Source organism: Oculina patagonica, chromosome 4 (assembly GCF_052425735.1).
Source record: "Oculina patagonica isolate OP01 chromosome 4, crgOcupat, whole genome shotgun sequence".
In the NCBI taxonomy this organism is placed as follows: Eukaryota; Metazoa; Cnidaria; class Anthozoa; order Scleractinia; family Oculinidae; genus Oculina; species Oculina patagonica.
Window position 1 is genome coordinate 8,136,520 of NC_135761.1, and position 27,757 is coordinate 8,164,276.

The 27,757-nt window shown below is 38.8% G+C and overlaps 1 protein-coding gene across 4 annotated transcripts in view; it reads right to left on the reverse strand.

Annotated features, from left to right (window-relative positions):
• The window catches only part of LOC144649325 (uncharacterized), a 73,420-nt gene extending 46,461 nt beyond the window's left edge, over positions 1-26,959 (reverse strand). For 3 of the 4 annotated variants that reach the window (XM_078508802.1, XM_078508801.1, XM_078508800.1), the window contains exons 1-34: positions 26,603-26,959; positions 25,326-25,475; positions 23,865-23,948; positions 22,369-22,500; positions 21,251-21,324; positions 20,803-20,914; positions 19,764-20,102; positions 18,604-18,849; positions 18,032-18,094; positions 17,761-17,823; positions 16,878-17,036; positions 15,899-15,982; positions 14,867-14,929; positions 14,407-14,469; positions 13,915-13,989; positions 13,739-13,822; positions 13,305-13,367; positions 12,941-13,024; positions 12,610-12,693; positions 12,434-12,508; positions 12,236-12,319; positions 11,785-11,847; positions 11,588-11,671; positions 11,127-11,210; positions 10,786-10,869; positions 10,307-10,390; positions 9,555-9,650; positions 6,870-6,953; positions 4,501-4,584; positions 3,793-3,876; positions 3,047-3,235; positions 2,868-2,930; positions 1,596-1,670; positions 1,028-1,111 (exon numbers count right to left, since the gene is read on the reverse strand). In XM_078508802.1, the coding sequence (XP_078364928.1) occupies positions 1,028-1,111; positions 1,596-1,670; positions 2,868-2,930; positions 3,047-3,235; positions 3,793-3,876; positions 4,501-4,584; positions 6,870-6,953; positions 9,555-9,650; positions 10,307-10,390; positions 10,786-10,869; positions 11,127-11,210; positions 11,588-11,671; positions 11,785-11,847; positions 12,236-12,319; positions 12,434-12,508; positions 12,610-12,693; positions 12,941-13,024; positions 13,305-13,367; positions 13,739-13,822; positions 13,915-13,989; positions 14,407-14,469; positions 14,867-14,929; positions 15,899-15,982; positions 16,878-17,036; positions 17,761-17,823; positions 18,032-18,094; positions 18,604-18,849; positions 19,764-20,102; positions 20,803-20,914; positions 21,251-21,324; positions 22,369-22,500; positions 23,865-23,948; positions 25,326-25,475; positions 26,603-26,773 (3,510 nt within the window). In that variant the 5' untranslated portion in view covers positions 26,774-26,959. Of the gene's footprint in view, positions 1-1,027; positions 1,112-1,595; positions 1,671-2,867; positions 2,931-3,046; positions 3,236-3,792; positions 3,877-4,500; positions 4,585-6,869; positions 6,954-9,554; positions 9,651-10,306; positions 10,391-10,785; positions 10,870-11,126; positions 11,211-11,587; positions 11,672-11,784; positions 11,848-12,235; positions 12,320-12,433; positions 12,509-12,609; positions 12,694-12,940; positions 13,025-13,304; positions 13,368-13,738; positions 13,823-13,914; positions 13,990-14,406; positions 14,470-14,866; positions 14,930-15,898; positions 15,983-16,877; positions 17,037-17,760; positions 17,824-18,031; positions 18,095-18,603; positions 18,850-19,763; positions 20,103-20,802; positions 20,915-21,250; positions 21,325-22,368; positions 22,501-23,864; positions 23,949-25,325; positions 25,476-26,023; positions 26,279-26,602 lie in introns of those variants that run through there. The other variant, XM_078508803.1, reaches the window with a different exon arrangement.
• Between the last annotated feature and the right edge of the window lie 798 nt (positions 26,960-27,757).

The following is a 27,757-nucleotide window of genomic DNA, read 5'->3' on the forward strand; positions in this document are numbered from 1 at the left end:
ATTTCCAGGGTATTTACATGTTTCCAAACAGGCCCCCTTTGTCGATTTCCAGGGTATTTACATGTTTCCAAACAGGCCCCCTTTGTCAATTTCCATGTTTTTTACATGTTTCCAAACAGGCCCCCTTTGTCGATTTCCAGGGTATTTACATGTTTCCAAAAAGGCCCCCTTTGTCAATTTCCATGGTTTTTACATGTTTCCAAACAGGCCCCCTTTGTTAATTTCCATGGTTTTTACATGTTTCCAAACAGGCACCCTTTGTCAATTTCCATGGTTTTTACATGTTTCCAACCAGGCCCCCTTTGTCAATTTCCATGGTTTTTACATGTTTCCAAACAGGCCCCCTTTGTCAATTTCCATGGTTTTTACATGTTTCCGAACGGCGCCCCTTTGTCAATTTTCCATGTTCTTTACATGATTTAGTAAAGAAATTTACATGTTTTTTACAAAGAAAGAAACTGTAAAAGTGGTTAATACATTTGACATGTTTTTTACATGTTCTTACAATTAGCGTTGTAATAAAGGACCATGTAAATCACTTTTTACAATACATTTACATGATCCGTTGAAGACTGTAAATTTCATGTAAATTTTGTTTTACAAAACTCCAACATGTAAATTTTAATTTACAAAGAATGTAAATAAGATTTACATTTTGTAAATTGTAATTTACATGTGCATGTAAATTTTCAACTTTTCCAGTGAGCGTGTGATAGCATAAAAACACCTACAGAAATTCGTTTTATGGTCAATTTAGTGCTTACATTACTCAGTTAGTACGTCCTTTGAAAGTAATTTTGTTTGCTTCGGAATATTGTTTGTTGAACTTTCAAATGATTTTTATCTGAGAGTAGCTACGAGGGGCTAAGTCGCGAAAGCGAGACACAGTAGTAGGCCAATAGTTACGCTTTGTATACAACACGTGACTCTTCCTGCGCTTTTCAGTGTTTTGATCTAATTTTTACTTTGAGTATATTTCTGACCAATTATTACACAGCTGTTGAACAACTGAGAACCTGAGACTTACTTGGTTAGCGGTGTCATTCTCCTTCTGCATCACTTCAGTAAGGTTGGCGCCCAGGGTCTCGATTTCTGCATTTAGCCGTTTAAGCTGCAAGTGAACATTAACGTCAACAAAATCGAGGAAGCGAAACAATTTCAAAGCCACTGTTAGTGTATTCCACTATCGCGCCATTTTACCATATTACGGCAAAAGAACGCAAAAAGTATGAGACGGTATTACACTGTAAAACAGGGCAGACGGCAAGCGTTTCCGTGCAAACGGGTGAAAAGCTTATCGCGAGCATACCAGTTAAAGTTCTGTCGCTAAAAGAGTCGCCTATAACCGCTATATTGTCATCTCTGTTACTTTTTCATTCACTTTATTGGTGTAGGATAATTTTTTTTCTTTTATACAATTTTGCGTTCACGCACACGTTTTAACGAGCGCTTGCGCTCCTAGGTGTCGCGTGGTTAAATAAAGTATTGTTGGAATCACAATATTGACATCCCTACACTGTGTTGGATACACAAGAATCAGCCTGGGACACGAGTGTTGTTTAATCTAATGCAAAGTGAAGATTAGAGAGATTTACCTCTGATGAATGGCCCTGCTCAGAGTCCGTCATGGTGCCTTCTAAATGTTCAACAGTCTGCATCAGCCGCTGGACCTGAAATGGACGATCAGTTGAATACATATCATTGCCAAAAAGGTTGTCAAGTTAAATACTCTTCTCATCCTGATGAAAACAAGTCAAATAAAACACTGACAGCAGGGCCACTGACTAGAAGAAAAAAGAGAAGTATTCTGCTTAGAGTAAGAGTATAACTGTTACCATAAGTTGTGGTGCCTTAAGGTCGCGGGGGATACCTACAGCATGAATAAATTCATGAAGGGAAATTTTGCTTGACCTGCATCTTTTAAAACGCTTATTTCTCAGCTGTTATGGGTGCGATTAAGCTCAAATTTTACAGAGACATAAAGAAATGATGAAAGATTGTGAATGTCGTATTTTATTTGGTAGATTGCATTTAACGGCGATGTTATAGCCTCGTGAGTGCCAAATTGGGAAAAACATGATTTTGTGGCAGAGTTTGCGGAACGAGTAGGAGACAGCACACTGGGATCTTGTCAAAAACTAATCAGTCAATACCTCTAGAGTGTCATAACAGAAGCGGATTTTTTAATTTAAAGTTTGCCAGCAAACTACGACGGTTTAAGTGCGCAAATTTGAATTTAATGTCTTCTACCTCTTTCTAAAAGCGCTCTTTTAAAATTCCGCTTCTGTTAGGACACACTACAGTATTCATAGTTTACCTATCTGCAGTGGCAAGTCATGAAGTTCTGTATCCGTGCTGTATTCTCTGCCACAAAATTGTCGGAAAAGTCAAAACTTTGAGATTTCCGAAGGTGTCCCGACCTAAATACGATCATTTTGCCAAGGAGAGGTGTAATTATGGTAATTATATTCCACGCTTTTATGGCGAGAATAATGCGTTTTTAAATAGGACACGATTGTTTATGCCGAATATTTTTGTGATTACTCTGAGTTACAGAAATATTCAAATTTAAATGAAATCAAGCTCAAAGACTTCCTACAATCTATATGAACGTATATCGCTAAGTGTTGTTTAAATTGGTTAAAATATCAAAGAAACAGGAATTTTTTACAAATCACGCGCACGCGCCCATATGTTTATCCAGTCATAAATATCTCGTAAAGTTGTCGATGTCAGTCGTTGTACTTCGTGCATACGCTTTAAATAAATACATAATGATGAGCCTAACGTGTCCCCCGCGACCTTAAAAATAGCAACGGAAATAACGCAGTATAAAAAACTGAAAACAACAAGTAAACAAAACCAACCTCATGCATAAGTCGAGCTTTGTCTGTCTTGAGCTGTTGTATTTCATTATCATCATTCGCGATCTTTAAAAGAACAATTCCAAGGTTATTACAGTTGTAAAAACAAAGTTCCGTAAGAGACCGCGCTTTCAAGTTTATTGTTGAGTTTCCTGTTCATAAGCTTTTTAAGGCACGCGTACCTTATTTTCGTCACTTTCCCGCTGTGCTTTCAGTCCTTTTAGTTCCACTTCCAGTTTACTGAGTTTTCCTTTCATTTCTGACACTTCTTGTTCTCTCTCTGACAGCTCACTGCTACACGTCTCGTACTCCTGCTGAGTGGCGTCCAGTTCAGATTGCAGGCTCAGAATCGTCTCGTCCCGTTTGGCAACCTAGAGACGATGACGTCAAAAATGAATCTTATAAGTTACGAAATCGTAACATTGAAAACGGCAGGATACAAAATGAATTCAAGAATGTGCTGGATTCTAAAGCTAATGCAAAAACTCCTATACCGCTCGGGAAGGAATTTCAGCGATGCGCAATTTACAAAACTGCGATGCATCATGAATCATGATGAACAAGCCCCGATAACTGATCCGCAGGCTCCGCTCAGCTAAAAAATCGCCCAAATGAAATTGTAAAAAAATTTAATGCGGAAATCTTTCCTTGCGCTTTGTAAATCACTAAAAAAGTGTGTTGAAAATTTCCCGGTGAAGAGATATTTTAATGTAAGATCGGTGTCCGACGCAACTGCACGCCTTCTTACAAATCTCCCACGAATGTTCAAAATGGCAGAATTTGCTCTAACCTGAGTATCAGGCCTCCTAAGGGGAGGGCCTTTCTCCCTTCCCCTTTAGAAAAGCCTGATACTCGGGCTAAATTTGCTCCTAACTTGCTTATGCAAGACTGAAGTGGATGAAATAAAACACCACTTAGCATGTTGTACCTCGTGTGTACATGTGCGATGTTTCTCCTGTGACATGGCCAGCTCCATTTCCAGGCTACGAATAGCTTCTTCGGAGTCAGCCACCTACCGAAAGAATAAAAACATAGTGCATTAAAACCGTTTCAGTCAGGTCTTACTAGAAGAACACTGCTAGACTCTTTCCCGGATCGATCTAAAGTCCAAGGCGCTAAGCATCAGGCCACCTTGCGACTCACACACAGGGAAAGAGTCATTCTCGTCCCCATAGCCCTTTCGTTTCTCTTAGCCGGCTTGGCACGAGAAAACGGAGGGCTCTGGGGACATAGGATTTTTGAATTAATTCGAATTTTTTTGATTGGCTGTTTGGAACAAAGAATTCCTAAACGGAAGTCGAAAACTTAACGACTCTCTCATACATTCTTTTGAAACGTCGTGACTGCATACATGAAGACCGGAAGTCCTAGAATCTAGGACTGGAAATTCTGTGTCCCCAGAGCCCTTTGTTTCCTCGTGCCAAGGCCCATCCGGCTAAGAGAAACGAAAGGGCTATGGGGACGAGAATGGGAAAGAGTATGTAACTCAATCTCGTCCCAGGGTCTACCCCGCTTTCAAGATGGCGGTTAGACGCAGAAAACTCGTCGCCGAGAAGACCCTGGGGACGAGGTCAGATGTTACCTAATTGCATATTACTATGACAACAAGAAAGAAAATCGCCTTTTGCTGCAATACCTGGTCAGTTGACTTGGACACGTCATCTTGTAATGAAGTTATTTCGTCGCGTAACTTTGCCATGAGCTCCTCTTGGCGAACAAGCTAAGAAAAAATAACAAAAATAAAGTCGTTAATTTGGGTAATATAATTTTTTTTATAAAAAGAATGATTGACTTTATTAGAGAAAATTTTCCTTATCGAATAACCAATATACCGCCAGTTTGGCTAAAAAACTATTTGGGCTTTTTGATCATAAGCAATCATAATGTTATGTTTCAAGATGCCCAAACAGACATTGGCGGTCGAAAGATGATTGTTTGTGTGCACACTTCATCGACCGAAAATGAAAATAATTTACTGAATTTAAGTCGCTTTTTACTTTTATTAATATTATCTCTTGAAAATCATTAATTTCTTTGCAGGTTTTCTTGTTTTTCTTTCAGAGCCGATATGAAACAAGAATTCGCATGCGAAAGCTACAAAAGAGTAGGTCAAAATTTTAAAACTTTTAAGAAAAATTGTTTTAAACACGGAGTGATGATACAAACTACGGCGTCAACGAGTGTTGAAATTCTCACTATTTATAAATAGATCTGTTGTAAGCTTCTATGCACCAACAATTTGAAATTCTTAACCCCTGCAACTTCCTTAAATACTACTTCGGCGAAGTTTTGGAATAAATCTCGCTGTAAAGCATCAACTAGATCAATGCTTTTATCATACCGTTTTAAAAAGTGGAAGACAGCGTTTTCGCCAACTGGTTGTAACACACGCCATAGCGGCCGAACTCCAAATATTCGCTATATCAGAACTCATTGTAAAATAAATATAAATGAGGAAAAAATCTCACACCAAGCTCAAAGCGCTCGTCGATATGTTTTGATGCATATTAAATCATGTTAATATTCATTACAAGTGGGAAACCAATGACAAAGAATAAAAAGGATAAATTTAACGTTGTCAAAATGAAACTACTTATTATTCCCTATGTTTCTTTAAATTTTCAAAAAAAAAATTAACATTTCGATTAAATTTTCGTTCTCTTGACGAAACAGAGTGTCCTCTGCTTATACTATTTAAATCAGTTACCAAAAGAATACATTATATATATGAATTGTGATCGATAACTGTTCTTTAAGATGTTTATCTTCGAAACCAATCGATTTTCCCACTAAAGTTGCGGCGCGGTAATTTGCATTTAACAGATCATAACAAAAAATTAAAAAAATCCGTTATCGGTTTTGCTTACAGTAATAATTTCTCCTTGAAAACGAGTTTAATTTTTACTGAAACAAACCGATGAAGAAAAAAATATATTTTTTTTTTTGCTAAGACGAAATCGGACAGTTGAAAGCTGAATGGCAACATGTGGCAGACAATGTTTCGTTATTGTTTCATCCGAATATGAATTTTCCCTGTACGCGATCAGTTTACTGAGTACGATAACAGAACGAAAGAAGAAATAATTCTCCATCGGTAACGAAAAAAAACATTTCTTTCTACAGATGAAAACGATAAAATCCAGTTAACTACCAAAACTTACTTTCTGGAAAAAATTCAACGCCGTTTTGCATAAAGTTAAAAACCCGTCAAAAAACTAATCGACGGGAAGGAGTTAAGGTATCAGTGAGAGGAAAATTTGCTATTTTGCATAATTTTACTTTTTTAAGCGGTTGGATAAATTAAGTAATCTAGAAAAGAGATGAATTTGTAACTATACCAAAGTAAGGTGATGCCTCGCAAGATTGTTTCCTGCCGCCATGTGTAGATTGCTTTCTTTTCGTTGCTTTACCGCTAATAAACTTAATCTTGCATTTGATTCCAAACTCATCGTGACGTCACAAAGCTATTATACGTCAAATGCAAATTTTGCGCGCACGAGGGACTGCGCGCGCGTGGTTCGCGAGCGCAGGTCAACCCTGACGAGAAAATATCGCATTCTTAACAGGGTGGGCAAAGGCTTCTCCCTCCCTGATTCTTAGCAATTTTCACGAGGTCCTCTCAATAAGTGTATTCAGTAATTCCGCATCTAAATGCTTTAAGAACCTTGACGATTCGACTGCTTTTCTGTAACTTTAAATTTCCCGTGGAATGAATTTTTTTGTCACAACAAGGCAGGGATTCAAAATTTCCCCCACCCCACCCACCACTTTCAGGTTTTACTCCATACATCGAAACAGTTTTCAATCAAGCCAACGGCTCCTTAACGTTTTTTTTTTTTTTACTCCACATTTCAAACTCGATTTTATTTGAAAATAAAAAATAAATCTGAAAAATAAATATAAAAACGAGCAATACAGTTTGAAGAAACATATATTAAGTTGCAGAAGTAAGTTTAGTAGTAAAATGTTTAATCTGGCTATAAATGACCGCCTGAAAGGCAATACCTCATCGTAACATTCCGTGTACTGCTGTTGTGTTTCAGTGAACTCCTCTTCCAGTTGTTCAATTCTTTTATCTCTAATCGCCACCTACAGAAACAGTAATGGTGGGCATGGAGGGAGTGAGTTTTATTACCTCCCTTGACATAAACAGGATCAACAAACCCCACAACTTTAGGCTATTTATACGAGAAAAATAAGACACGGCTAAAATAAGACGCGAACTGGGCGTATAAATGCTAAAGAATCCTGCGTCGCGACTAAAACAAGGCGCGTCTAAAACTGGATGCGGCTTAATCTGGACCAGGTTCTAGAGCTGGTCTTTACGAAGCGTCTTACTTTATACTTGAACTAAAATTGCTTGTACGAACGGATCATGAACTTGTTCGCGTCTTAACGAGGATGCAAACTTGTCGTATAAATGGTACAAAAACAAGGTCGGTGTATAAATGGCTGTAATTTGCGTCTTATTTTAGCCGCGTCTTGTTTCTCTCGTATAAATATCCCTTATTTTCTTGACAAGAAACATAGGAGTTTTCAAGTGAAGATAGTTTGTTTGGTAGCATCTTCGTACCAACCGGAGGAAAGAAGCTAATTTCTTCATAGTAAATAAAACGCAAAAACTTTTTTATTCTGAATTGTAGAGCAGACCCATTCAGCTTCCACACATGCAGAATTTTTATACACAGTAAACGAAAGGGTCGACTTTGATCACATGGCATGAAATTGAATGGCTGACGTTTTGCAAACTCGCAATGTCATCAAGGACTTTCATGTCATGGACGAAAAGTATTATACAAAGCCGTTGCACCGATATCCAATATTTAAAAGATCAGCTAATGCGATATGCTTATTCAACTCGCCCCTACCCGCGACGTGAGAAGGAGTTGATACTTAGTAACGCAACAATGGGAATCTTAAGGCGGATTTCCACTGACGCGTAATTTTTTACGTGCGTGAAAAAATTTAGAGACAATGTATGAAACGACTTGCGTACACGTATACGCAAGTGGTTCATTCATTGTCTCCAAATATTTTTACGCACGTAAACGCACGTATAAAATTACGCGTCAGTGGAAATCCACCTTTAGACTGAATTTTAGCCCTCTCCTCTGGGCCGGATAACACTACCCATCGCATAATTCACTATCCAGTGGATAGCGTAGTTGGTTTTGTTAACACTATCGACTGGATAGTAAAAGGGCCCTTTGGCCGACCCGGTCACATGACACAAAATCAGCCATGCTGGGCCACAAGTTATGCAGTGGGACATCCAAAACAAAGGAAGGTGGAGCTTGACTTATGCGAGTCGCTTGTTCTGAAGGTCCCACCGCGTAATTTGCAGTTCCAGCATGGCTGTCTTTGTACCAAGTGAACGGGTCGTGCAAAGGGCCCATTTATTTGGTGGATAGCGTTATCCAATCTTTAAACAACCGGGCCGGGGCCAGCTCGCTAATCAGACAGAAGAGAGGGCCGTAATTCGGGCTACGTGGGTTTTCCATTATTCCGGACAGTGTCAGACTTTGCAATTTCCCTCTTTTTGGTTCAAATGCACTGTGCACCAATTGCAAGAAAAAGCACAAAATGAACAATCGAGAACTTTTCGATTTTACAAGTTTTTCGGCTTCGGTCTTTTTTTTTTAGAGCAAAGTGATTTTTCCCGCGCAAACAATGATAGAAAATAGAAGCAGTTAATTACCATGGCAACATTCAAGACCATATCTTTCAGCAAAAGCGAAAGTAGACTTTCCGAGAATCAGTTTCGACTAAAGCAGAAAAAAATGGTCTAAAAATGTTGTCATTCTAAAGACAACAATTAATCTGGAGACCTTCTGCCAAAAAATATATATTTATTAAAAAACCGATAGAAAATATCTTACATTGATTTTTTTTTTCAAACTGTCAAATTGACAATATATAAATCACCATATATTAATTATAATTATTATATTTTTTTCTATATATCACCGCTGATCGGACTTATAATTTGGGTTTTTGATAACTATGTCAAATATGATCAAGATCCATTATTGGGTAATGAAAACAATAAATAATAAAAAAAATATTGGGTAATGACGAAATCAAAACTTTTAATGGATTTTTAGTAATTGTGTTGAAAGTTCTTAAATCAAGGAGACTTATGATCTAAGTTTAAAGCTTATGGTGAAAGATGGTCTTGAATGTGCAAAACGGCAACTTTTTCTGCTAAAAATGCGCCAAAATTTCGATCAAAAATAAGGAAAGCTCATGCAAAATACATATGGTTAATGTTCTGTTTGAAATCACTTAAGCAATAATATTGAAATAGAAATGCATAAAAATGGAGCCTTTATCAAAGTTTGGAGCGTCAAAGCGTTGAAAAAGTACAAAAATACCAAATACCAAACATTGGTAGAAACGTTGTTTTCCGTAAAAAGAATAAACAACCTTTACGTGTGAACAACTAAACACTGTTCACGCGAATTGCATGTTGAAAGATTCAAAACGAATTAAGAAATGTAAACCTAGATAGGAATTCAAAGTAAATTTGTCCTTACACCTTGAGTCACTCAAGGACGTTTGCGTGTGAGTTTATTTTGCGTATGCAGGAAAAAAACGTTCTAGCCCTGAAATAAATTAAGTGTCACTGTTGTCGTTTGTGTTGTTATTGTTGTCGTTGTTGTTTAGAAAAGCCTCCCCTTCAGCACTCACATCCTCGGCTGCCTTTCGTCTCAAGCTCTCCAGGCCTCGGCTACTTTCGTTAAGGTCTCGCTCTAGTCGGCTTATCACATCCAGCTGTTGGGAGATCTGAGAGAGAGAAAGGGCAAATTACATTGTTTAATTGGCTGCTGGATTGACAGTCTGTCTGACTGAATGACTTACTGATTGGTTTGAAGAGGAAGTTGAATAGCAAGTTGAGCGACTAACCAACCGACTGACCGACCGACTAGCCAAATGATAGGCCGACTGACAGACCGATCAATAGGCTGACTGACCGACTGATATGGTGATTCCACGGATGTTTAACTGACAGACAGACCAATGCAACGTCCAACCGATCGACCGTTAAGTCGACAGACCAACCGATTGACAGGCCAACTACCGAAGTGACATAATTGACCCCAGTCCGACAGACTGAATGACAGACCAATGCACAGATTGTCCAACTTACCGGCCAACTGTTAGGCCGACCCACCGACCGATAGGGCAACTGACCGACTGACATAACTGATCCCACGGATATGTAACTGACAGACAGATAAATAGACAGACAGACAGACAGACAGACAGACAGACAGACAGACAAGACAGACAAACAGACAGACAGACAGACAGACCAAACACAAACCGATCAACCGAGTGACTCAACCACTGACTGGCATAGTGATTGGTTAATGGATTGACAAAGTAATGGATACTTCTGACAACTGCATTCTACGCCAAAAAACGTTATCTAGTAATACCTCTCGTTCTTTATCCCTTTGCTGATCTTTCAAATAAGATGTTTCTGTTTTCAGGCGATCGATCATTTCATCTCTCTTGGACATCTGATTGAAAAGAAGAAAACAAAGGGATTAGTTTGGTGATTACACCTCATTAAAGGGGCTAGGTCACGGTATTTTAGGTCATTCTATTTATTTTCGTTAATAAAGAGCTCTAAACTTCAAATTGGCAGAGCAAAAGTCGTTTATTGGCAAAATCACGGCCACGTAACAAACAATGATGATTTTCGAGCATTGTAAATGACACTTTCATACAAATTGAGATAAACTTGAAAAAAACTCGGACCGACGTTTTTCAATTTTACCCGAAGGCAATCCATTTTAATCTTCTCGAATTTTGCCCATCCAGTTAATTTTAGGACCAGTTGGTTAGTGCCGAAATTGCCTAGAGCTCGATATGAAAAGATAGAGAGCTCACGAATCTCTGGAAAAAGACGCACCTTGGACAACACATCTCTGTGCTGTTCTTGTAACTCGTCCATCTCCGATGCCAGGTGCTGAATTGTATCTTCCTTCATGTTAGCCTACATGAAAAGTAATCAGTCAAAACATACGTTCAACCGCAGTCACAAATAACTGCTCGCAATTCTGCTTTACGTTCAGGAACTTGTGCGTTTTAGTGTTAAAGACTGTTAAGTTATGGCTGATTGACATGTTATATAACAAGCCAATTTTTTTGTTAATGTTGAAACTAAAAAACCTAGTATAACTTCATATGTTCTTTTCGTTTTTGTAATTATGTTTTTAGTTTCCTTTAGAAAAGCCTGGGAAAGAGACTCACCTCGTGTTCCTTTTGATCCCGATCACCTTGAAGTGACGTCATTTTCAAGTTAAGTTCCCGGATGGTGTCCTCATAATGCTCGAGCTACAAAACAGAAGAGTCCAAATCATTTGTTTGTATCTTTACTAAATTTAAACTAATTTTTTTTTTCAAGAACGAACTAACAAAACAACAGGCGCGGCCAAACAGAGAAACAAACAGTTTGCTGGGAGATTTGGCTTTTTTTGAAGGAATGTTGCTTGCGAGTTCAAATCCTCGACCACGTTTTTTTTTCTGGTCTGCCCCTCCTTGGGTTTTTGTTTGTTCGTTTGATTTGTTTCTGTCTATAGACCTTTCAGTTTAAAACGCATTTTTTTTTTTTTTTTTTTTTTTTTTTTTTCAATTTTTTGAGTGGAAAACTTAAAAGGCATTGCAAAATAATCAAAACATACCAACAAGAAAAAACAAGAGCAAAACAAAACCTTATCGGTGCATTCGTCAGACTTTGATTTCATGTCGCTCAGTTTTGTCTCCATATCGACCACAGCAGAATTCCTTTGCTGCATCTACGGACAAAATGTAAATGTTTGAGAGAATGAGAGAACGCCCTAAATCTGCTTCACTATAAGCAAAAAACAAAACAGTCTCGTGTTTTAAGTAATAAACATTTCATTCTTACATCTTGAAGACAGTCTTCATACTGCTGCCGAAGTCTCTCTACAGCTCGTTCATGTTCTCGGACCTGAAACAGATGTTCAAAACACTTATGTCAACCCTTTTGGCATGAAATGTTCTTATGATATTTAAGTTTACCGTCACAATATATTGCTTTCTCGAGGAAAGCGATAAGCTCCTCATGAGGCCGCTTGTTGATAATGAAGAGGACAAAGAGAAGCAACGAAGCATTCGTGTCTTTTTATCAATAAAAAAGACGTAATCCAGTCACAACTTTTCAAAGTTACACTAGTTAGTTACAGAACTACTTGAGTGATGCGTATGCCATTTCAATGTTTTCCAAAAGAAAATAAAAGCTAGCTTTTCACTCCAAGGTAACAAATACTCAAAAAAGAAAAACAGTTCTGAGAAGTTAGCGATACATTACGAATGTATCAGGAAATTAATGCACGTACATTGTCCTCAGCCTTCTGCTGTTGTTCCTGAAGAGCTAACTTTTCGATCTTCAGTTTGTGAATAGCTTCTTCTCGTTTGCCGACCTGAAAATGGAAATAACCGTTTGTCAATAAACGAGCCAAGACTGGAATAAAATTGTCACAGGAACAAAGAATTTCTCGATTAAACAAAAACAGCGTGCTCAAAAATAACAGAACCTCTTCTGATAGGACGTCTTGTTCGCTCTGAGTGGAGATCTTGTATGCTTGAATTTTAGCCTCGAGTCTTCCTTTCTGCGAGAGAAAATACGATAAAGATTATTATGCTTCTATTAAACAAAGAGCAGGTTTCCTCACCGATCATAACAAGATGGCTTCAGAGAAATTCTATTCACCTCTTCATTCGCATCCTTGAGCTGTTTTCTGCTAGTGTCCAGGTCTCCCTCCAACTGCTGAATAGTCTCGTCACGTCTCGTGATCTGAACAAACCAAGGAGAATTAACAACGCGTCGCGAACCACGCAACACATTTGACAAAGACTTTCGTCTCTCTTCGTGTGCTTAATCATTTTACAGAGAAAAACACGTAGATGGCGTAGCTCTACAGATTTCCATGTAGTGTCTCTGATTGGTCGTTGCTCGTGTTTGAATTTTCGCGAGTACAACCAATTAGAGACACTACACGATCTCTGTGGAGCTTCATCAAAATCATATTGAGGGTTCTTACGTCATCAAGTGCTCTTCGATGGTTTTCTTGAGCGGTGAGAAGCTCCAGTTCAAGCTTTTGAATGGCTTTCTCGCGTCGAGACACCTGGGGTGAAATAAAGGCAAAATAAAATTGCATATTCTGTGTATGCGGATTGCGCTAAACTAGAACTGCATGAGAGAGAGGGGGGAGGTAAAGTATATGGAGGAACAAATAAACTAACTTGAGTAAGAATTACTGCTCACGGCATACCAACTTCTTCATCTTCCCCTCGCCTCCCTACCGAAGTTTCTCTCCTGATCCCCTCCCTACCCCCTCTTACCTCAATTTATAAAACTACTGAGACGCAGAGCACATGTCGTTGGGCTTCTGTCGCATAACTTACCTCTTCCACAAAATCTTTCTGTTGAACTTGAAGTCTCTGTAAAGCTTCTTCCCGATGGGACACCTTTAAATTACAATAAAAAAAAGGCTTCATATTTTCCGCTCTATAGAGAAGCGTGCAATGCTTAAGTGTACCAAGGTAACCTAAATTAGCCAGAAAAACGCAGTCGTCAATGATTATTCTTCTTATCTTGTCCAATCAGGGATAGTGCAAACACGTAAGTTGTCAAGTAAGCTTGCCGTCATCAAGTGTTACCTTGCAACCACGGCGTCAGTCAATATTATCGTAGATGTCCTTACAGCCATCTTGAATTTTGAGAGGAGCGAAAACTGGGAAGAGGACAGGATCAGTTCTCTCCCCAGACTTCGCTCACCGCGAGATTCAACATGGCGCGCGGCCTATCAATCAAAGATGGATGAAATTGTAGTTCGTACCTTAGATTGAGCTTGTTCATGTTGATCTTTCAGGTTTGAGAGCGACAACCTTAGTTCCCGCAATTCTGTATCTTTATCTTCAACCTGTGATAAAGAAAAAGTAATCATGTTATATTGTAGCGACAACACCACAACAATGCGCCGGAAAGATTTCACTGCTTAAAATATCCATTTACCATTTTGCCGAGATGGTCTGATTTTCCCAGGCTGCTTACTTGATTCCTCTCCCAGCGACTTTCCAAGTCAGAGAGCTACAAGAATAGAGGACGAAAGACATCATTCAGCACAACTCATTCAACTTAGCGACTTACATCTGAAAAAAATGTTACTTTTTGCACAAATTACTTCTGGCACTAAAATATTCTCTCAACGCGCATTCCTTTTTTTTTCTTTAACGAACTGATTACTTACACTGTTTAACTACAATAACAGAACTTAGTGGTGTTTTCGAGCTCAGCTTGGAACACTGTTAAAGAACACAACTCCCGACTATTTCAGTAAGGACCCACCCCTCCCCAACCTACTTTGCCCGAAATCTGCTTCCTTCTCCCTAGTCCTCTTCCGCTTCTGTAATTCAATATGGCTGCCACACTCAAGACAAAGAGTTTTCACAGTCAAGACAGCTGTATCTCAACAACATTCAACACGTTACGTTTCAAAACACTTACCCTCTTGTTAGCAACGTTCAATTTGCTTTCGAGCTCCGCTTGTTTGCGGCTGTATTCTTCGATCTGCAAAAATACATCCATGTAAAGGACAGAGTCTACAAAATGAGCGAGGATTTAAAATTTCTACGTGGCACCGCGCCAATAGCCAACTTTATATTGTTACTACTACATTGATTTTACAATTGCTATGTATTGAGTGTGATTCTTGAAGTGACATGGCAATATCGAAAATGACACAAAACACAGAATTAATACAATTGACACAATCGGGCTAGAATGAATTCATGTTTGCAAATATAATTGTTTTAACAAGTTATAAACGACAATAAAACAACTAACTGAGAACGAACTGATTTCAATATTTGTAAAGCTGGTATATAAGAAAATCCAAATCAAGCGCGATATTGACACGCAAAGCACAGAGAGCGTCATACAGAAAAATAACGCCATGAAAACCTACCGTGTCTGTCATATCTTTGTTCTGATTTCGAAGTTTCGTAATCACATTATTCCGATGAGAAAGCTACAGAAATAAAAATAAAACCGTAGTTAAGAGATGTGCATTACTTGTAGCTTCTTTTATTAAAATCTGGATAAGAAAACAGCATCGAAAATAGTAAAACCACAATACTAAATACAAAGATATACTCTCAAAAACCATCTGTTTTACAATGGCTTCCTGCAACTCGTACGCCGCGGATCAAGAATTGAAGAACGTCGTCAAAGACGGCTTAATTAACGCAAAGTAAACACATTAAGCCCAAGATTAAAAACCAAACTAATCAAGGACAATTATAGAAATAAAATTAAGTATTCTTGATCGAGAAATCTCTTCAAAGATAAGTTTGTTTACAGTTACATTTGGACTTCATGGAGTCGCGCGGTCAAGAGAAAGTTTTTGTCAATTCAAGTAAACATACGTTAAGTTTAAAACTGCATTACCTCGCTTACTCTGTATTGGGCCCTCAATTCAGAGCAATCTAAACGATACTTTCAAATTAGGCCTAGCTAAGTCGTGGAGATTTGAAAGAGCCGAGATCCCGCAAGCCTTCGTCCGACTATGATCCGTAGCAAGGGACGCTAACTTTGCGCATAACCGCAATAGAATTATGCAGACTTTACAGATGGCTCTCAAGCATGTCAATTTTCAATGAACTCTTACAATGAAACGCTAGCTCAACAATAGCGTTATTGTTTAAAATCACACGCCCATGAAGGCTTTGAAAAACGTGTTGAGGTTACTTTGCGTACAAGAACAAAAAAAATTTATTCTGCACCAAAAGGACCTTCCGTTGTCGTTGGCTATTTAATTTTTGTCGTATTGAAGGGAAATCAACAGTTCACTTCACGTTTAATGGGAAACGCCAATGATTTATTAAATGAGACAATAACACGGGAATTAATTCAACAAAGGAGGCTTAAGTTGAGAGAAAATTTTGTTATTTTCTTCTTCCCCAAAAAAATCAAATCACAATTTTTTTTGTTTACTTACTTGAGCGACAGCTTCCCTGTGTTTATCATCCAATGCAGACATTTCCGTCTTCAACGTTAAAATAACATCATGACGCTCTGCAACCTAAAAAAAGTATAACATCGAATGAGTCTTAAATCATCGTTATTTTAGGTCTTTACATGATTTCCAGAAGCAGCCGCCATAATCTACAAAGCTGGAAGTTGTACGTAACATGAAGGAATTTAACACACAAAAAGAATAATCAAAATATTTTTTTATAACTGTTGTAGCAAAGTGTACCCGATTGCATGGGGTTTAAGTGATGTTTAAAAAACTGACATTTCTGAATGATAAATCAGAAACATTTTTGAGTCCGCGACAAATGTCGAACATTTTTGTCCGCAACATTGTGTTCTCGTTTGCCACCACCTAGACCTTATAAAACATTCTTAAGACCCGGTAATACGAGCAACATTTTTGTTCAACTTGTCTCGCAACATTGTTGCATTGCAAGTTGAACGAGATGTTGCCCGTATTACTACCGCGCGCTCAACTTGTCTCGCAACAAATTTCGATGTTGCAAGTTGCAGCAAGATGTTGCACAAAGTAGAACTGTTCTACTTTGTGCAACAATTTTTTTCAACTTGCAACACCGAAATTTGTTGCGAGACAAGTCGAGCGCGCGGTAGTAATACGGGCAACATCTCGTTCAACTTGCAATGCAACAATGTTGCGAGACAAGTTGAACAAAAATGTCGCTCGTATTACCGGGCCTTTAAGGAGAACCCCAACAAAGAAATCACAGTAAATCCATACAACTTCAAAAGAAACTTTAGCCCACACTTTTTTTAGTTTCATCGGGAGAATCGTTCCGTCTAATTGGCAATTTCTCCGTAGCAAACCAATGAAAATTCCTTCGACAAAGCGTGACAAACGGCGGGCACAAACGCTAACTCAAAACGGAAGCTCCAGTCACTTTTGGTAGTCAAGTTTATTATGTATTTTTACACAAACATACCTCGTTAGCTAATGCATCTCTCTGATCGTTAGAGGCCATCTGTAGTCGTTTCAACTCTCTCTGCGCCGCTCTACATTCCTCTTCTGAGTGAGCGACCTGCTCACGACACTTCACAACATCTCCTTCGAGTTGCTGGATGTGAAATTTATTTTTCTCCAGCTTCAGAAAAAGAAAATGAACAAGTCAATCATTTGGCCGTTAGGTCTATTTCCCGCCACTAGTTCTACACGTATGGCTTATTCAAGAGGTCCCGTCGTTATGGGTGTTGCAGAATTGCCCTCTGAGATTCTTTTCATTGTTTTTCTTATTTATTTTTTTTAACAAATTACACACACACAAAGGCGATGGCATGTCGACAAGTCAAGCAGTCTTCCAATCTCGAGTGCTTTCCAATGTTCTCGAATGCGTTTACTTGCTGAGCTGTTAAACTGCCCTGGCTCATAAAACGCAGTTATGTACTCGAATCGATCTCTGAATGAGGGTGCAGTATTCTCGGTCACTTATGAAGAGTTAAAACCCAAAATGAGTCGTGATTTGGAATTCGCGACTTTTCGCGCGCATGGTTCCATGTTTTCCCGCGCTTGGCATCCATCACACTTTTCCCGCGCTTGGTATACGCTTGGCACCGACTTCAAGTTTTCCCGCGCTTATAGCACCGATAACAAGGTTGTGATTGGTTCAACTCGTGTGCTCACTGATAGGCTCTGTAAAAACTTTGCTTTCAGTTTTGCGCCAGTTTCAAAATTAGAAAACAGCAGTAGAAAACTATTAACGATATTCAGCTCGCAGAATGTTATGCGCTCTAAATCTGAAGGGTTATTCAGTGATTGTACAGTTTGGCGCAAAAGAGGTTCAGTCAACTGAGGTCAACAACAAACGTTACCTCATAGGTGCAGTCATTGTGATCCGATTTAAGCTCACGGATCTCCTTTTCATATTGATGAATCTGAAAAGAGAGCATCATTTTGTTAACGAAAATGTTTAACGATCGGATCACCGATTTAGAAACTTACAAAGTAGAAGTGGAAAAACCAAAATCGTTTGAATAAAAAACAACAATAACACGGACATAAGAAACAAGGAAATCGCATCCAATCACATCACAATACTGATTTTTTTTTTTTTTGGTAAAAATTTCTATAAGTAGAACAGACCTCTTTGAGAGCAGCATTATATCGGTCCTTTACATTATCAAGCTCAGAATCTCTGGAAGTCAGCTGAAACAAAGAAAAAAAGGTAAATAAAAGTCTTTAATAGGGCGCTTTGGAAACGAAAGAGCAAACACTTTTCTTGGCAAATCTTCACAAACTTAATACAGGGTACCATATGTCAAAATAAATAATTAGAAGTCGAAAGAGCGTAAGAAGGTTTTGCAAGGGTTCCTTCTTGTCAGTGATTTTGAATTTACTAACACGGAAACAAATCTGGTATCAACAGGTTTCGGAAAGCGTCGCTAAAGTATAAATTTTGTGACGCGTCCGAATGAATAACAAACTTTTTCCGAAGAGTGCTTGGTCCCAGACTTCACAAATTATCCATGGCCGGCTCCGAATTATTCAAGATGGCGGAACAAAGATCAAATTTAGGCAGTAAATTTAACTTCGTCTTACTCAACTGCTACGAAAGTGGCGCACGTGAAATTCTGAAGACTCTACCAGCTACAAACATGGACATGAACTTATAGCAGCTCTTTACCCGTGGCACAAAATGAAGGCGCTCAACTTACCTCGCTGACGAGTACTTCTTTGTGCCCTCTGGCAGCATGTTGACTCTCACTCAGTTGACTCTGTAGTTTCACCACTTCTTGAGCGGCCTTCCTTCGTTGATCCTCGGCTACTTCCAGCTCAGCTTCCAATCGCTTCACTCTCTGTTCGTACTCTCGTGACAGATCCAGTGGTACGCCTCCATTCGAGTCTTTCAACGCCTGGACTGTGGTCTTCAGCTCGCGATTTTCTTCTTGGAGTCTTGCAAGCTATCAAGGGAGGATTGATATTTTTCAACGAGCATGATGCTAGATAAGACTTTCTGTTTCATAGCATTAGAACCACCAGCCATTTATTTCGGTTGTTATTGCTTCTGATTTGAGTAACAAAAGCAGGTGAATCCACACAAGAAACTTTCAAATGTCGCGCGAAACAATGAAACATGGCTTTTGTGTTTTAATCCTACTGAAAAATGTAAAAAAAAAAATTCCACTTGCGTTTTTTTTTTCGCACCATTCCTGATGGACGAAGAAAAAAAGCGGACTGCTCGTAGTCTAAATTGAGATTACTTAAAAAGTAATTTGGGATTTCTTTACGACAAATTTGCCATTATTGCTTCTAAGTATCTGCGGTTAATTTCAGTCTTCTTCACAAAATTAACGAGTAGCAGTTAAAGAAAGAATAGTTAATGTCTGTATCTTGATAACTTTCCTGCATATCTGAAACAAATTTTTTCCTTTCGCTCTGTTTCGTATTCCTTAAGAGGTAGCAACATTCTAACCCTCCCTAAGCCGTCTTCTTCTTCCTTTGGTTTAAATTCTTTCAGTTATCTTGCCTGCAAACTATGGAACTCTCTACCTGATACTTACAGAACAATCAATTCTTTCAACGATTTCAAGCGCCTCGTCCGTAACTATAATTTTATGTAATTTGTATATAAACTGATCTTATTTATTATATATTAGTATTATATAAGGTAACTTTAATTTAATTGTAATGCTTTATTTTTTCGCTTAGTATTTTTTTGTTTTTATAATTTTCTAGGTTGTTATTTTTTACATTTTTTTTTCTCGGAGATATTAGCTAACCAGCTACTCTGTAAATCTGAGATAAAATAAAGTTAATGTATGTATGTATGTAGTTAACTTCAACAAGTTGCCCTGCCTTTTTCCAGAAAACTAACCTTAACTTTGCTGTCCATGTGCTGCTGTTCCATGACCTTCATTGTACGATCTTTAGAAGCCACGTCTGACCGTTTCAGTGACCGCTCGTCCTGTAGTTTACCAATCTGCCCCTGAAGACGCACTACAGAAAGCTCGCTCTCTCGCAATTCCCTCGCCGTGTCCTGATGCTGTTTTCTTAAATGCTCCAGGTCGTTTTTTAGCTTCCTAATAAGAACATCCTTATGGGTCATACTACCTGAACACTCTTCTGTGTGAGTATCAAATGATTTGGAATCGCCGGCGAAAGAACCGATCTTCTCGTTGCCATGAGCATTTGTGTCCACAAGTTGATGATTGCTCTAAAGCAAGGAATATAAGAAAAGATTAATGTTTGTCAGTATATTCAGTTAGATCAGAGGACTCCGATAAGCATGTAACCAATTCATTATAAATACGACTGGTATGGACTCGCGCGCGTCACTATTTAAACAACAGCTGAGAGTGTTTCTGTCGAGGAACTGTCGGCTGATAGCTGCCCCACGGAAAATTGGTGTTCTTATTAAAACAAAAGAGGGCTAACATGCTGGTTTTAAGAATCATCAAATTTCCAATGGCATCGCACGCATTTAACATGACCTACATGCTCACAGCTTTTTCCTAGTCTTTACAACTGCATTTTTCCTTCCTTAGTATTACTGTTAGTATTCTCTTGCCAGTAAATCCCTTCCCTCCGCCTCATGCATCTTCTAATCCCTCTAATGTGGTATCTTACACTCTTCTCAACCTTGACATATACGATTTTTCAGTGCAGTGCTCCTGGGTATCAGCAAATTTGATGCTGGTGAAAAAACCCTGTGATGGAACAACCATCCTGTCGAGAAGAGTACTAGAAATCCTCTTTGTCTTTTGCCTCTTTATACCTGCCAAGTCTTTGTTTTCTAGTGAAATTTTAGCCGGTGATAACCTTTTTCTCAGTTGGTGAAAGCCGTTAGCCGGCTCTTAGCTACATCCCAATAGCTACAAATCTTTATCTCCCTATGGGTAGAAGAGAGAATGTACCTGATCCTTTCCTTTCAGATCTTTTTGCAATCTTTGGATCATTTGATCTCTGGCAGCTAATTGCTTCTTGAGCTCAGCAATGTGGTCTGTCAGTCTTTTCTCTCCCTCTCTCCTGTAAGAAAGAAAAAAAAAAGACTGTTAAAAGATTCCCTGTTCAACAAACTGCTGTCAAATAAATGTAATTTAAACAATCCTTTATCTTATCCACAACAAGGAACTGTGTCCACCTTTTAACCTCCCAAGAGATTGGCATACGAACATGGTTAAAAGTACAAAAAAAATTTAATTATCCTCAAGTAAAAAGCCCTCAGCTAACTTGGAGCCAAATTCTGGCAAATCATGCAAAATGTAGAAAAAAGTTAAAATAAAATTATTTTTGAGGATAAGTACTTCCAACTTTGCGATTTTTAAATGTTTCCTTTTATAAAAACAAAATACATGTACTTACAACTCCTTTGACGCTGCAGCATGTGCTCCCAAAATGGCATCAAGTGAAACAGTCCTCAGGCCTAACCCAGCCAACTGAATTGAAACAAGATGTCAACTTTTAAAATACATGTACATGTACAATGAGTAAATTAAATTGTATATAAACTTTGTTTATCGCAGTGAAAATTTTGTTGATGCAATCGCTGAAATATGGCAGTGTAATACTGTCATATGTACGTTTTTGGGTACTTTTTGTGCAGACCAAAAAAGGTGACCATCAAAAATATTGGTAAGGAAAACCTTACAGGATCCTCAACATCGTCAGTGTCATGGCCACTGACTGATCAGTTCTGAGCAATACATGTTGAACCTCTGTAATACGGAAACCAAAGGGACAGGAAAGCGTGGCCGTATTATGGAGGTCACTGTCTGTATAACAGAGGTAGAGTTTATGAATTCTGGTCTCTTTGGGACCAAATGAACAGTCCATAATATTAAATAGATTTAGCCAAGCCTAAAAGCGGAGCTCCCCAGTTATCTACTTTGCCCTTTTTGTAAATCCGAATTTACTGACCGTTGACATAAAATTATTGGACTTGAGCCCGCGATCCAATGCAAACCAATACGAAAAAACATTCGACCTCTATGAGTTCTAAATCTGAGCCCGCGATATGATCATGTGTTACTGGTCAGCAGATACCTTGTTTTGACAGCTGTCATTGACCATAACATGATGTCCAATATCAAAGATGTAAGCTGACGTTAACCTGACCTTAACCTATTTCTGGATTATGGCCGCCATGTTGGGGCGACGTACGTACGTCGTACGCGCCCGCGAACCATGCTGCTAGCCATGATGACCATGAAAAACCAAAAGCATGGGTCTGTTAATTTTCTATTGGTATGGGGCTCTGCTCTGCGGCCCTTCGGGTCGCTGGGAGCTCCGCTATGAAGTTGTTCGTATCACAGAGGTGTCCATAAGGAGAGGTTCTACTATCGTAAGTGTTACTGGGAATCAACTGTTAGCTAAGCTTAGAAAACAATATAATCTATTGCACCTAATAAAAATAAACATTTTAAAGGAGCTGCCTACATGTACAAATCTTGGAGCCCCTGGAAAAAACACCCATTTCTCACCTCCCATTTTCCAGTGGCTCTAGCAGTACCAATCAGGTTGACCAGGTTGTCAATGTCATAGTCCAAGTCTTCCTGGCGAGTCTCAAGGTGTGCCAGCTGTTGGGTTGTTATGTTAAGCTCTTCTTTCAAGGCCTGTTAACACAGAAGAAAATTATTTAGGGTGGATTTGTTATTTACATGTGATATTTAGAGTGAACAGCAAGTGATCAGCTAATGATCACAATTGCCTTATTGTTACTTATTTTCGCGGGACTTAATTTTTTGCGATTTTCAAAAAATCACAAAATTAAAGACCCGCGAAAATTAATTTCAAACGTTTTCTATTGTATTTTTTATGCTAATTAGGTATTTTTGGCCAAATCGCGAAATTAAGTTCCCGCGAAAATAAGTGATAATAAGGTAGTAGAAAATCTGGGAGGCGCAGTGGCCAAATGGTTAGACTACGCTGGACTTCGGATCAAGCAGTCCAGGTTTGAGCCCTGGCCGTGGTCATTGAGTTGTGTTCTTGGGCAAGAGACTTTACTCTCACAGTGCATCTCTCCACACAGGTGAATAAATAAGTACTGTCAAATTAAATGGTGGAGGTAACCTCGCGATGGACTAGCACCCCATCCAGGGATGAGTAGTAATAACGCAAGTCGCTTCATGCTACCTAAACTGGTATAAGCTCTGTCTGGCCTGATGGGATGGGCCAGATAAAAATCTGATACTGCTGCAGTGTACCAGGTAAGAGAGGGGATCTCAGGTCAAAAACCCAACAAGGCCAGCTGCAATTGAAGGGTTCGATGCAAAAAAGGCAGACGTGATTTTCGACTAAAAAGAGCAGTGATAAAACAACTCCAAATTTCGCATGTGGGTTTGTTTACGTATGTGAAACATTGCATTGTATTTATTTTCCCTTGATTTTTCTTCGTTTTAAAGGAATAATGTATGCAGAAAACTCTGTTTCCAAGTTTGCAGTTTTTTTAAGTTTCTTTGTTCCATTTTAACAAGGAAACTACTAATTAAAAGATGCCGACTGGAAAAACTTAGTTTTTTGCATATAAGTAATTTCTCGGAAACAGAGCAAAAGCTGGCGAAAATAAATTCATTACTGACAATGTTTCACTTATGTCAACAAACCCACACGCGAATTTTGGCATTGTTTTGGCAATGTTCATTTCAAGCCCAAATCACTTCGGCCCTTTTTGCACCGAGTCCTTCAAATATAATAATTTTATCTGGCCTGCAAAAATGATAGATAATTTCTAATGATTTAGTAGGAGCAGTGGGAATTTGACCAGTCAGAATTCCTTTATGACACCCTGCCTTGAAAACTTATCTGGGAACCTACTGAAGTAGTCTGTAACCTGTAGTCTGCATCTTCTCTAGCTTGTGTATTACAAATATTATTTTTAGGAATTTACAACACTATTTTATATATCTTACACTACAGTGTAAAGGTGTACGACACCCCTTCCTGAATTATATGAAGTACAAAACTACATGTAGCTCACCTTAATCTCTTCCACATAATCTTTCCTTTCTGTGGTCAGCTTTTCAACTTGAATATCCAAATCAGCAGCCCTTGCTGAGTAGTCCTGAAAAAAATTGATAAAAAAAAGTACTAAATAAAACTGGCAAAAGATACAGTTGCGCATCCCAGCAAAAAAGACCTGTCCACTATATGGATTGGTGCGCAGTTTGGACAAAACTCCTAGCCTTTGTAAAGAGTTTTGGGAGGTGGAATACCCTAATAGCAGAAACCCATAAGGGTTGAAACGTGTTACGCGCGCGCACAGCGTTTGAATATTCATTTTGCTAAGTATCATATTTGGAAACACGAAGAATTTGTACGCGAATGCTTTATACACGTAATGGCACACCCAACATAATTTTTGGTTTTGCGGTAAGTTGCTTGAATTTCGACCTAAACGCCGTAAATTTCTTACAGAAACTAAAGAAATACATTAAGGGTATCGAAGCGAAGTTCTCCAGACTACTTCAAGAAGATGAAACAGGAGAATTTAACCAAATTTAACTTTATTCAACCAAGCTTGTTCAAAAACAAGATTACGCCATCGAGCGCGAGTTGCGCGCGCTGTGAATTTAATCCAAATATAGTAATTTTGATTGGTTAAATGTTTCTCGTGATTTTCCAAATATGGTACTTAGTGTAAACGAATGTGAAAACGCTTTGTACAATGTGAATCATAGGGAGTAACACGTTTCAACCCTTATGGGTTTCTGCTAATAGTTAGTCACTTAGTGCACTGGACTTTGGATTGAGCGGTCATGGTTTGAACCCTGGCCAGAATCAATGTGTAGTGTTTTGGGGAAAAATATGTAAGTTGCACAGTGCTTCGATCTCTCCACCCACCCAGGTGTATAAATAGGTATCAGCTATTTTTAACTGGGGGGAGAAGCCTGCAGTGGACGAACATTCCATCCAGAAGGGAGTAGAAATACTCCTAGCTTTTTTATCATATGCTACATACATTAAGCACCATCCTGATGGGGCCACTAGGCTATAGCACAGAATTTTCTTGTAAAGAGAGGTAGGGCTCCATAAAAATCACCTCAAGTTTATAGGGTGTTCGTTTGTATTTTTCTCAACGATCATCATCTTTACATAAACACACATGTTCAGTGGTCATCCTCTGCATGAGAAATGTCTGAGATTTAACTCCAAAATTCAATAACCTAATGACAATTAGCCCTACAGAGATCCATAGAGCCTCTTTAATTGGCCGGGTCATTGTGCGCGGACTGATCGTTTATTCCTATCAAAGCTGATTGGCCGACAATCAATACTGAGCACTCTGTACATGCTCAAAACATTGGACTTGGCGAGAGTGCTGACCATAGGAAAAGCTGAGCTGTCATCAACTGGTGTGGAAATTTACTGGTCAAATCTCACACACCCCTCTCACAGGGATGAATTACTGCACATTTCATGCTTTAGTTTTGTGATTTACCTTGAGAGACATGGTAGTTTTTTGTAGTTTACTCTCCACCAGGGCCACTCTGTCATTAGCTTCTCGCTCGAGCTCCTCGACAGTCTGTACCAGGATCTCATTTTGATCACTTAGCTCATTCACATAAGACTGAAGGGACTGGAGCTGGTGCTAAAAAACACAAAATAATTTTAACTTGTTTTGTTTGCCATTACATTAATCTGTGGGGTTTTCTTTTCTTTTACTTTGTTTTATTTTTGTTACACATCTTTTGACTTACAGTGAAATTGAAACCGTGAAAACCAGATGGCTTTTTAAGAAAGGAGATCTGACTTTATAATCTTGCTTAAAATTTGAACAGGCTACCTTATTCAAATCGATTGAAATCAATTGCAAATTTGCTCTATTGCAAATAGTTTAGGAGCAGCTGAATTATCTAGTTCTGCAATCATTTATAATGTTTTGAAATTTCAAAGTGATAAATCTATACACGGTAACAAATTCATTGTACAGCTTAATCTTTACAAGCATTTGCAAGCTTAAATACAGACAATGCTTCTCTGCAAACAAACGTAGCATTTGCAGATTTGCAGTTAAGAATTTAGCTTGAGCAAACAATTTCCATTTTCGAATACATAAAAGAAATAATCAAAACAATTACACCAAAGAAACGCTGAGTATACGCTTAGCATAAAGAACAATATCAAAATGCTACCTACATTTGAAGCCATAAATTTTCAAGCGTGTCTGAAATAATTATTTCAATGCATGGCCATTACATGCCTCGGTGACCAAAACGCCGTCCAATGTAAACAAAGCCGGAGCTTTCAACTCTTATGGCTACAGTGCAGCTAGCAACAAAACTTATTCTGTTTCTCGAAGGTTTTTAGCACTTTTACAGTGGCAGAGACTGTCCGGCGAGCTAAGAAATAAATCCCGTATCAACTGAACGAATTTTGGCGGCACGTTGCTCGCCTGTGCAGTCAACCGGGCTTATATTTCGAACCGCTGGCCCCTTGTTCATGTGGCCTCTGAAAAATGGCTAACGGCATAAACAAGACTAAAATTTTCAAAAAATCGGATGAAAGAGCTCTGTTTAACAATAATATAGATAATTAGCTATCAATTCCAAAATCTTGACATTTTACTAACTTTCGATCGAACATTGTCTATCAGCTGCTGGCGAGTAACATTTTCGTGTTCGAACATTTTAAATTTAACAGCAAACGATCGAATATTTAATACGTTTATGTTTACATCTTGCGTGGTCGGTGGGAATAAATTTGTATAATTCCTACCCGGTGAGCTTCTTCCCTTTTCTCTTCTACTTCTTCCATGTCTTTTAATCTGTTCCGGTACATCCCTCTCAATTCGTCCGCTAGCAAACTGTCGCTGTCGCTATCTTCGTCGCCGAGTAGTTCTCCACTTTGTAGAAAACTCTCTCCCAGATCTTTCTTTTTAGTACTCATCAGATGTGATTTTCGATCGCTGCTTTCTGGTGATCAAGTCAAGCGACACCCAGCTGTGAGCTAGCCCGAATGATCTTTACGATTACTTGTTCCTATTCCTTGTGCTTTTCATGTCAAATATCACTCCAAAAAGCCAATCCAAAACTGTAACACAACAACCGAACGCTTGGGAAAACGACGCGCGCGTGCTGGCGCATTGATTGGTTGAATTGTCACAACCTATTATTGTTATTTCTCCAAATAAGGAGGCGCTATTGTTGGAGTCAATTAGAAGGCAAAATGGCGCGAACAAAAGAAAACGCTTTCCCATAATTGTTCTTTTTGTGCTTAAAGTAAAGCAGTTTTAATAATTTTCCGGAACAAAAAAGGACATTTTGAGTTTAGGATTATCTAATTCCGTACTCCCTAATTAACCATGAATGGAACGAGTTCAATGGGCGTGTGTATGGTCTGAATGGTCATAAATAAATTAGTAATCTGCAGTTACATTTCAACATCGCTTTGTTTATTTGTATAAAAAGACGACAGTGGAAAAGTCAACTTAAATGACAGTTTGTAAGACCAAAAGAAACTTAACTAAGCGACAGGGTCACTGCTGTTTTCTGGAATAGAAGGCTGTTTTGTTACACTCTACTTTTGTTTACCAGTGGCACTGAATCAAACAAACAAGGATCGCCATGGCAACCGATAGTGCAAAGTAATGTGCTACTGTACAGTAGCCTGCGTCGCAGACGAACTAAATCCCGCGAGATTTAGTTCGTCTGCGACGCGGGCTACTGTACAACTGCGACCTGGCTCCCTATGTCTGGCTGATAGCTACTGGTATCGCGCCGCGGAAGTTTTTTTCGCGGCGGGAGAAAAAAAAAGAAAAAGGACAAAAAAGGACGCAGGTAAGTTGAAGCCTGTCTGATTTATTTTCCACGCTTCTCTTCCCCAATTGTCCCAAATGATTAATTAAGTTGGTGGCTCACGGTAAGGTTCGTG